The 11,070-nt window shown below is 40.9% G+C and overlaps 1 protein-coding gene and 1 long non-coding RNA gene across 2 annotated transcripts; one reads left to right on the top strand and one right to left on the bottom strand.

Moving 5' to 3' along the window:
- Positions 1–2,546: 2,546 nt before the first annotated feature.
- LOC124964700 (uncharacterized) lies at positions 2,547–5,981 on the bottom strand. Its single transcript, XR_007105017.1, has 2 exons — positions 4,768–5,981; positions 2,547–2,829 (listed from the first exon to the last, which is right to left on the bottom strand). It is a non-coding gene; the product is annotated as an uncharacterized LOC124964700 (long non-coding RNA).
- Positions 5,982–6,267: 286 nt separating this feature from the next.
- Positions 6,268–10,556, top strand: Hspa5 (heat shock protein family A (Hsp70) member 5). The gene is made up of 9 exons (XM_047525469.1): positions 6,268–6,347; positions 6,432–6,667; positions 6,767–6,998; positions 7,374–7,511; positions 7,852–7,964; positions 8,055–8,445; positions 8,559–8,796; positions 9,072–9,239; positions 9,649–10,556. The coding sequence occupies exons 2-9, from the start codon at positions 6,546–6,548 to the stop codon at positions 10,209–10,211; spliced, it is 1,965 nt and encodes a 654-aa protein (XP_047381425.1). The 5' UTR covers positions 6,268–6,347; positions 6,432–6,545; the 3' UTR covers positions 10,212–10,556.
- The last annotated feature ends 514 nt before the right edge of the window (positions 10,557–11,070 follow it).

Raw genomic sequence — 11,070 nt, forward strand, 5'->3', positions numbered from 1 at the left:
GAAAACAGGACAGGATACCAGTTACAGCCTTAGCCCATGTATGTTCTTGGCCCTTGGTTGTCCTGCGTTGACTGGCTGATAAATAATAGTACTCAGGAGGTCAATTTACCATGACACTGATAGAGATATGATTTAAGATCCCTTACTTGCCTGGCAACCCTTCCAAGGCCTGAGGGACGTATTCAGGTAGTTACATGGATTTACAGCATTTGCCAAGGAATTTAAAATTATTGGACAAATTGAGGGCAACAAAAGCCTTAAACTTGAGAGAACAGGGTCTCACTAAGTTGCCCAGGAAGGACTTGAATTTGGGATTACAGGTGTGCAAAACCACAACTGGCTAGAAATTGGGAAGCTTTTTTCTTGGGTGGGGGCACTAGGGATTGAGCCCAGGGGTGCTTTACCACTGATCTACATCCCTACCCCTTTTTATTTTTTATTTTGAGACAGTCTTGCTAAGTTGCTTGGGGCTTTTCTAAATTGCTGAGGCTGGTTTTGAACTTGTGACCCTCCTGCCTCAGCCTCCTAAATTGCAGGGATTCAGGATGCACCACTGTGCCCGACTGATAAATCATAATTTGTTGTTTCAAAATAGAAATTATTTCTGACAAAATCCATGCAAATTTTCTAAAAATACTAAAATATAGAAGAGTTAAAGAGAAATTTAAGACTTTGTAAAGTTTATTTTATAAATAAATGTTATAGGGCTGGGCATGGTGATGCATGCCTATAATTTCCTTGATTCAGGAGGCTGAAGCAGGAGGATCACAAGTTCAAGGCCAGCCTCAGCAACTTAGAGAGGCCCTAAAGTAACTTATCAAGCCATCCTGTCTCAAAATAAAAAATAAAAAATAAAAAGGGTTGGGGATGTGCTCACTGGTAAAGTGCAGCTGGGTTCAATCCCTAGTGCCAAAATAATAATAATAATAATAATAATAGAAATAAATAATGTTATACTTTTGCTATACCATAACCCATTTTTTAAACTTAACAGTATATAACAGATTTGTTTTGTGAACATCGACAAGCTGATTCTTAAACTTACATGGAAACACAAATCTCCAAGAATAGTCAGAAGCATTCCTGAGGAAGAGCAATGTGAAGGTTTATTCTTCCAGATATCAAGACTTACTATTAAGCTATAGTGATTAAGATAAAGGTTAACGAATATACTAATATGAAAAATGATGCTGGGACAATTGGCTATCCATGAGGGAAAAAATGAATTTGACTCATACCATGTGCATCCCATATATATATATTCAATTCCAGGTGACCTAAAACTCTAAAAGAGGTTATAAAAATGAGTTTTTAGGGCTGGGGATATAGCTCAGTTGGTAGAGGACTTGCCATGTCAAGCACAAGGACCTGGGTTCAATCCCCACTACTGAGAAAAAAAAAAAAAAAAAAAGAGTTTTTAGAAAATAAAAGAATAGAGCTGGGGTTGTAGCTCAGTGGTAGAGCACTTGCCTAGCACTTGCCTAGCACTTGTGAAGCACTGGATTCAATCCTGGGTACCACATAAAAATAAATAAAATAAAGGTATTGTGTCTATCTATAACTAAAGAAAAAAATTTTTAAATAATAATTTAAAAAGGGAAAAGAATATCTTAAAAAGGGTGTAGTTGCACATACTTGTAATTCCAGCTACTGGAGAGGCTGTGGTGGATCACTTGAGCTTGAGTAATCAGAAAAATAAAAATTTAAACCACAATGAGATGCCAGTACACATCCATGGACTGTCAAATAAAACAGTTATATTAAATGCTTTTGGGGCAGGTACCCAGGATTGAGCCCAGGGGCACTTAACCACTGAGCTACATCCCCCACTCCTTTTTATTTAATATTTTGAGACAGAGTCTCATTAAAGCCTCGCTAATTTGCTGAGGCTGGCCTCCAACTTGCTGTCTTCCTGCCTCAGCCTCTGGAGCTGCTGGGATTAGAAGCATGCACCATCACACCCATCTTGTATTAAATGAGGATGGTGATATGGAATACTAGAAAGTCTTGTAGATTTCTAGTGAGTGTATACATTTAACCACTCTGGAAAGCAAGTTTGTCATAACCTGCTACAGTGGAAGATATTCAAACTTTTCTGTTCCCCCACCCCTGTAGTAGAAAAGAAACTCTGGGGCACTCTACCACTGAGTTACATTCCCAGTCATTTTTTTTCAAGACAAGTTCTTGCTAAATTTCCCAGGCTGACCTCAAACTTGCAAGCCTCCTACTTCAGCTTTCCAAGTAGTTCAGCTTACAGGCATGTACCACCACATTCAGCAGCAATTTTACTTTGAGAATTACACACACACGAAAAGACTACATGATTTATCCCTACTATTATTTCCAGCTTAGGTGTTATAGAGTGAAACTTTTTCCTCTTGAGTAGTTTGATGAAGTAAGTTAATTACTGCCAGTTCCTTAAACAAAAATGGATCTATGAGACTGGGGTTGTGGCTCAGTGGTAGAGCACTTGCCTAGCATGTGTGAGGCACTGGGTTCAATACTCAGCACTGCATGTAAATAAATTAATAAAATAAAGGTCCATCAACAACTAAAAAATATATTTTAAAAAATGCACCTATGTGCCCAATATATGAAAGTAAGTAGATGTTCCACTCACTTTAAAAGCATTTACAAAAATCTTTGTCAAATTCAAAATAATCACTATATTTTTCCATTAAATGAAATCTTGAAAGCTGATCCTCAAGAGGTGACATTTGAAGAGCTTCTAAAATTTCTTCTCGGTGTATCACTAATGACAGCATTACCATGATTCCACAATTTTCAAAGAACTTTCACATACAGCATTTCATCTGAACCTTGAAACAACTAAGACAGACAAGAGAGGGAAAAACACATTAAATAGATGGAGAAACTAGGTTTCCTATGTACATATATGAAAATACCTAAGTGAATCCGACCATCATGTAAACCACAAGCATGGGTCCTAATTAGAATAAGATATATTCCATGCTTCTATAATTTTATCAAAATGGATTCTACTAATGTCATGTATAACTAAAAAGAGCCAAAAACAAACAAACAAAAAGCAAAACAAAACTGGGGCTCCGAAAAGCTTCCTCCCGCAAGGTCATGTACCCTATCTTCTAGTTTCATGTTCTCTCCAACAAAACATGTGGAAGATTCTCAATTATCAGGGTCTAAATGGTCAACTTATAAATTACACAGGCCCTTCCATTTTCCTTCTTGCTCTCTGACTTCAATTATTGTTTTCTTCAGAAAAGAAGAGGTAAATGATAGGAGGTAAATGATATCCAATCCTAATCAGTCCTACTTTAGCTCTCTGAAATGGCAAATTGAAATCTATTTCTTTTTAATCCATAGAAGCACAAATTAAATGAGCTCATTTAAATTAGGCAAGTTGCACTTAGCCATCATAAATTATCAAAATATGTGACTATGTATCCTATAAACCTGAAGCTCAGGATGATGACCTGGACTACAAAGGTTAGAAATCAAACTTCCAAGGGTCAATTTGGGGCCCAACTCTTCACAGCTGTGTGATCTCCTGGGCAAGTTTCAGATTCCTTAGTTCCAAAATAGGGGTAAAAAAATGTTTTCATAATAACTAAAAGAGGGCTGGGGTTTTGGCTCAGTAGTGGAGCACTTGCCTAGCATGTGTGAGGCACTGGGTTTGATTCTCAGCACCACATATAAATAATAAAGATCCATCAACATCTAAAAAAAAAAAAAAAAAAAAGGTATTGTGTCCACCTACAACTAAAAAATATTAAAAGAATTAAAATAAATATGTATAAGTATTTATCACAGTCTCTAGCACTTAATTATTTATAATTTGGCATGGTAACTTGTCATATACTGTTATTGACCTTTTTTTTTTTTTTTCTTGCTGGGGGAATACTGGAGACTTAACTCAGAAGCACTCAAACTGAGCCACATCTCCAGTCCTTTTTTGTATTTTATTTAGAGACAGGGTCACTCTTGCTTAGTGCCTCACTGTTGCTGAAGCTGATTTTGAACTGGAGATCCTCCTGCCTCAGCCTCCCAAGCTGCTGGGATTACAGGTGTGCACCATTGCACCCAGCTATTAATGGCCTTTAACATTCAGCAAATTGGTTCTATCTATGAAATTTGTTTGATCCATAAATGATCAAGCTTTGGAAGGTACACTAGGAACTATAATATACACAAAATACTTAATTTCCAATTCTTTGGCAGTTAGTCGATTATTTTCTAAATCTTAGAAAAAGTAGAGTTGCAAAAGTTCACTTTATTAATCAAGGGTGAGACTGAAGTGAAGAATTTTTTTTTTTTTTAGTACTGGGGACTGAATATCCAGGGGTGCTCTGCCACTGAGGTACATCTGCAGCCCTTTTTATTTTTTTCAAGACAGGGTCATGCTAAGTTGCTAAGGCTGACCTTGAACTTGCAATCCTCCTGCCTCAGCCTCCTGAATTGGTGGGATTATAGTAATGTGCCATGAGTTTGATTTTTGATAAAAAAAGAATTGAAATGACTTAAAGCTGTAACATAGCCAAATGGTGATTTCTATCTTGCTACTGGACTGATGTAACCCAAAGAGGGGTCAATGTTGCTGCAGTATTACAAGCCCTGTTGAAAGAGATGCATGATGCAACCTCTACAGTAAGAATGGAGTCAACTCTGAGTCATCATTATAATCTTTCAGGGGCACTAATGGAGAAAGCAGAATTCTTAAGTACTGACTTATGGGCTCAACATCATAGTGAACTGTGTATGTTTCTTTACCATTTGGATACAACATACCTCTAAACCTTAGAATGCATTTAGGGTTGGGGCTGTAGCTCAGTGGCAGAGTGCTTGCCTAGCATGTGAGGCCCCGGGTTTGATCCTCAGCACCACCTAAAAATAAATAAAATAAAGGTAACTGGCTATCTACAACTACAAAAAATATTTTTAAAAATGCATTTAATAGCAATACTGCAGTCATCAGTTCCTGTGATAAGGTACCAAACATCTTCTGTAAATATCTAAAAATATTTTGTTATCAGGGCTTTTGGCCAGCCCACAGGAGATTCTGTGAAATATTTGTTGAATCAATGAATTAAAACAAAAAGTTACTAAGAGCAGTGGCTATGGGATAAAGTTGACCTGAATATCAATACCAACTCCATCACTCACCAGATCAGGACTGGTCCAATTATTTAATCATATTTTAGTCTGAATGTTCTCACCTGGAAAATGGATTTCCCACTTTCAGCCTACCAATGACTGAACTGTAAGGATCAAATAACAAATGAAAAGCATACAAAACAATACTCGGCACATAGTAAGCAAAGTAAGTAGCGTCCTCTATTATTTTCTGCAACATATTATAAAAAGAGTAAAGCATTATCAAGACGATCTTCGTCTGCCAAATGCATTTAGGACATCATGTATTGTTCAGGAGTGAAGACAGAAAGGTGTCCAGAAGGGACAGGAAGAACTTGTAAATGATAACCTGAGCCAGAAAAAGAAATGATGGGCTGGGGAGAAGAGGTGGCAAGTGGCTTTAATAAATTCTCAGGAGAAGGTTGCCACAGTAGGGAGGGGGGTCAGGGCACTCTGAAGAGGGTCGAAATAGACAAAAATAGCCGGGCAGGGGTACAGGGGTGACCCAACTAGTTGGGAGGAGCTGTGATTCTCTGCCGGACAGCCCAAGACAGGCCCAAGTTTGAGAGTAGAGGGCTGGTGAATAACAAAGGGCCTTGAGGTTCGGACACCCAGAATCGGCAGTGGAGGCGAAGGGCGGAGAAAAAGTGTTCTGGGGCGATCACGGCATCTACGCTGAAGCCAGTCTGATTGGGAGGAATGGAACCCGAGAGCAGAAAAAGCAGCTTCCTCCTCTGGGATGAGAAACAGGGAAGGGGAAGACAGGCAGTAAAGCACGGACTCAGGTCCCACAACCCTGAAGGAACAGGAGCACGGAACCGGCGCCAGTCCCCCAAGGCCCACAGTGAAGGAAGGTTCCGAGCGGTTACCAGCGGAAGCCGCGTCGGGGTGAGAGGTCACGCGGTGGTGAGAGAGGCAGCTGCTGAACCAATGGGACCAGCCCACGGAGCGGATGTTGCCTCTCATTGGTGGCTGCTGAGAACCACTAGTAGCCAATGAGTCTGCCCGGGGGGCGTAGCGGTGACGTAGATTGCGGAGGAGGCCGCTTCGAATCGGCGGCGGCCAGCTTGGTGCCCTGGGCCAATCAGCGGCCTCCAACAAGCAGCACTTTCACCAATCGCGGGCCTCCACGACGGGGCTGGGGGCAGGGTATATAAGCCGAGTAGGCGACGGCGCGCTCGACACTGGCGGAGACAACACAGACAGACAGAGTTGAGGTGTGACGAGTGTGAGAGGTAAGTGCAGCGGCCTGCTTTCCCCGGGCCTACCTTTTACCTTGTTCGCAGCTCTTCCTGATCTGGTGCCCTTGCGGTTCACAGACCCGTAACCTCACTGCGCTCGGTTCTGCGGCCTGTTGCTGGATTTCCTGCGACTTCTGCCTGTCTGCCTCCCTGCCTGCTGACCGAGAGCAAGTGGCCGACAGCTACGGCAAGATGAAGCTCTCTCTGGTAGCCGCGGTGCTACTGTTGCTCTGCGCGGCGCGGGCCGAGGAGGAAGACAAGAAGGAGGACGTGGGTACGGTGGTCGGCATCGATCTGGGGACCACTTACTCCTGGTAAGTCGGGTTTGTAGAAGGGGGAGAATGGGGCGTGGCCTCCTCGGCTGGTGTGAGAAGTGCAGTACTGATTCCTTTGCTGTTGGGTTTTTCCGCCAGTGTCGGGGTGTTCAAGAATGGCCGCGTGGAGATCATCGCCAACGATCAAGGCAACCGCATCACGCCGTCTTATGTGGCCTTCACCCCTGAGGGGGAACGTCTGATCGGCGATGCGGCCAAGAATCAGCTCACTTCCAATCCTGAGAACACGGTCTTCGATGCCAAGCGGCTCATCGGCCGCACTTGGAATGACCCCTCTGTGCAGCAAGACATCAAGTTCTTGCCTTTCAAGGTCCGATCGAGCTTTTCAACTCCTGCTAGAGGTTGGGTGGGGGTAGTGGGAGTATTTAGGGTTAAGAAATGGCTAAAAACAGTGTTCAGAAAACAAGAAAGGATGGGGACAAGATGTAATTTAATACTTTTTTAGTATGTTACGAAACAGAACCTTGTAGTTGGCCAACAGTGTGCTCACAATAATTTAGGATTAAAAGACAATCTGAAGAAAGTTTTTAAGAGACCTATATACCCCAGGTATTTCTAGTCAATGTTCAGCTTCAAGTGACCAAACTAAATCAAACTATGGGGGAGAAATTGAGTCTTTTTGAAGCCTGAAATGTCATTGCTTCACTATCTGAAATATTACTTATTAAATCATTCTTTAAAATAGGTGGTTGAAAAGAAAACTAAACCGTACATTCAGGTTGATATTGGAGGTGGCCAAACTAAGACATTTGCTCCAGAAGAAATTTCTGCCATGGTTCTCACTAAAATGAAAGAGACTGCTGAGGCTTATTTGGGAAAGAAGGTAAATATTTCTAGAACAATGATAAATGTTTATTTTTTTTATTAAAGAGTATTTGATTCTTGGTTGACTTGTGGATGCCTTCATGGTGTTAAAAATTTGAGTCTGAATGACATCCACATTTGTCAGGTTAACGTTAGTGCTTGACCATAGGCCAAACTGGCCAGATATTTTTCATGTGTTATCATTTAATTTGTGCAATTTTCTGGATATAAAGTGGTATATAATATACTCTTCTTACCAATGAACTGGCGTAGATACTAGAGTGGTGGTTTGACTAATTTAAATAAGGATTAAACCATGTGATAATAATATACTTATTTTCCTTTTGTTATTCTTTTAGGTTACTCATGCAGTTGTTACTGTACCAGCCTATTTTAATGATGCCCAAAGGCAAGCAACCAAAGATGCTGGAACTATTGCTGGCCTGAATGTTATGAGGATCATCAATGAGCCGTAAGTATCAAATTAAAGGACATGGCATATTTGCCAAGTAGGGGAAACATGAACCTGACTAAGCACTTTCCCCCTTTTTCATTCTAACAGTACAGCAGCTGCTATTGCATATGGCCTGGACAAGAGGGAGGGGGAGAAGAATATTCTGGTGTTTGATCTGGGTGGTGGAACCTTCGATGTGTCTCTTCTCACCATTGACAATGGTGTCTTCGAAGTCGTGGCCACTAATGGAGATACTCATCTGGGTGGAGAAGACTTTGATCAGCGTGTTATGGAACACTTCATCAAGTTGTACAAAAAGAAGACTGGCAAAGATGTTAGGAAAGACAACAGAGCTGTGCAGAAACTCCGGCGTGAGGTAGAAAAGGCCAAGCGGGCCTTGTCTTCTCAACATCAAGCAAGAATTGAAATTGAGTCCTTCTATGAAGGAGAAGACTTTTCTGAAACCCTGACTCGGGCCAAATTTGAAGAGCTAAACATGGTGTGTTCCTTGTTTTCTGCTTTGCTAATGAGATGTATTCAGACTGAATTTAAGGTAATGCATCTAATATATAGGTATAACAGGCATCACAATGACCATGTCTCTTATTTTAGGACCTGTTCCGATCTACCATGAAGCCTGTCCAGAAAGTACTGGAGGATTCTGATTTGAAGAAGTCTGATATTGATGAGATTGTTCTTGTTGGTGGCTCTACTCGAATTCCAAAGATTCAGCAACTGGTTAAAGAGTTTTTCAATGGCAAGGAGCCATCCCGTGGCATAAACCCAGATGAGGCTGTTGCATATGGTGCTGCTGTCCAGGCTGGTGTACTCTCTGGTGATCAAGATACAGGTAGGTTACAATGCTCTGGTAGCTTGATGAGAAGAATATAATTACTAATTGTCTTAGAAAACAAAAGATGTGAGCCACAAGGTCACCCAGCTAGTAAAGGTACAGTGAAGACAAGACCTGGTACAGTCTTTAGATCCTCAGCAACAACTGTTTAATTGATTTACCCTAAAATGTTTATGCCAAGAACCTAAAAAAATAACAGAAAAAGTAAGCTTTTAAGTTTGTGGGGAGATTGCTTGGTATGTTCTTGACCTTGATCGATTTGCCTTTGCCAGGTGACCTAGTACTGCTTGATGTGTGTCCCCTGACACTTGGTATTGAAACTGTGGGAGGTGTCATGACCAAACTGATACCAAGGAACACTGTGGTACCCACCAAGAAGTCTCAGATCTTTTCTACAGCTTCTGATAATCAACCTACTGTTACAATCAAGGTCTATGAAGGTAATTACATTTGTTAATGTTGTGATATGCTTTAAAAGAATGTGACTTCTTGTTTAATACACAGTATTAAAATGGCTAGGTAAAGGAGGAGCTGCTGTTTTTAAGGTGGGGGAGGTCCTTAAAGCTGGTGCTGAGTCTCATGTAGTCAGTACTTATTTAGCACTTTTTCCCATTAGAAATAACTTCTGAGTTGGCTCCTAGAATACAAGAACAAAAGGGGGTTTACAGTACTTTAAAATAGATGAAATTGAGTTAAGAGTTAGCAATAATGTCACCTCGTTGCTGCTCTTTGTAGACCAATACTGAGTCACTTTGGCTTGAAGTGCCCTTGCCCCACTATATGTTCTAACAGACTGAAATGTAGGGATCTAGATAGTCAGTGACAAGTTTTTCTGTGTGTAACTTCTAGGTGAACGACCCCTGACCAAAGACAACCACCTTCTGGGTACATTTGATCTCACTGGAATTCCTCCTGCTCCCCGTGGGGTCCCCCAGATTGAAGTCACTTTTGAGATAGATGTGAATGGTATTCTTCGGGTCACAGCTGAAGACAAAGGTACAGGGAACAAAAATAAGATCACAATTACTAATGACCAAAATCGCCTGACACCTGAAGAAATTGAAAGAATGGTTAATGATGCTGAGAAGTTTGCTGAGGAAGACAAAAGACTCAAGGAACGCATTGATACTAGGAATGAGTTGGAAAGCTACGCCTACTCTCTAAAGAATCAGATTGGAGATAAAGAAAAGTTGGGAGGTAAACTTTCCTCTGAAGATAAGGAGACCATGGAAAAAGCTGTAGAGGAAAAGATTGAATGGCTGGAAAGTCACCAAGATGCTGACATTGAAGACTTCAAAGCTAAAAAGAAGGAACTAGAAGAAATTGTTCAGCCAATTATCAGCAAACTCTATGGAAGCGCAGGCCCTCCCCCAACTGGTGAAGAGGATACATCAGAAAAAGACGAGTTGTAGACACTGATCTGCTAGTGTTGTAATATTGTAAATACTGGACTCAGGAACTTTCGTTAGGAGAAAATTGAGAGAACTTAAGTCTCGAATGTAATTGGAATCTTCACCTCAGAGTGGAGTTGAAAATGCTATAGCCCAAGTGGCTGTTTACTGCTTTTCATTAGCAGTTGCTCACATGTTTTGGGGTGGGGGGAGAGGAGGAATTGGCTGTCTTAAAAACTGGATATAAAAACATGGGTCAGGATGTGTGTTCACCTCAGAAATGTTCTATTTAACAATTGGGTCATGCACATCTGGTGTAGGAACTTTTTTCTACCATAAGTGACACCAATAAATGTTTGTAATTTACACTGGTCTAATTTTTGTGAAAAGCGTCTAATTAGATCAATCATTTGTTTTTAGTATGATAACTAAAGGTTCTCATTTGTGAGAACTTGTCGGGGTTATTTGAAATGTTGGAGTAAGGAAACATTTCTGTTTAATACTTCAGGGAATTTGTTGTTTTAATCTAAGAATAGGGGAGGAGGTTCACTGTATTCTTAACTACACAAGGGCCATTTCAGAGGCCAAGAGTGGTGTTTTCTTGAATATAATTAAAATTTCTTACTTCCCCTTCATAAAAATTCCTTTCTGGTGACTTACAAATAATGCTATAGCTGCTTGGGTTCCCCCCCGCCCCTTTTTTGTTGTTGTTGATGGACCTTTTATGTGGTGCCAAGAATTGAACCCAGTGCCTCAAACATGCTAGGCAAGTGCTCTACCAGAGCTACAACCCCAGCCCCTTCCTCTCAGTATTGAACCCTCAGACTGTCTACACTGAGCTATATCCCAGCCCTTATTTTCTACATTTAGACAGGGTCTA

The sequence above is a fragment of the Sciurus carolinensis genome, chromosome 14 (assembly GCF_902686445.1).
Source record: "Sciurus carolinensis chromosome 14, mSciCar1.2, whole genome shotgun sequence".
In the NCBI taxonomy this organism is placed as follows: domain Eukaryota; kingdom Metazoa; phylum Chordata; class Mammalia; order Rodentia; family Sciuridae; genus Sciurus; species Sciurus carolinensis.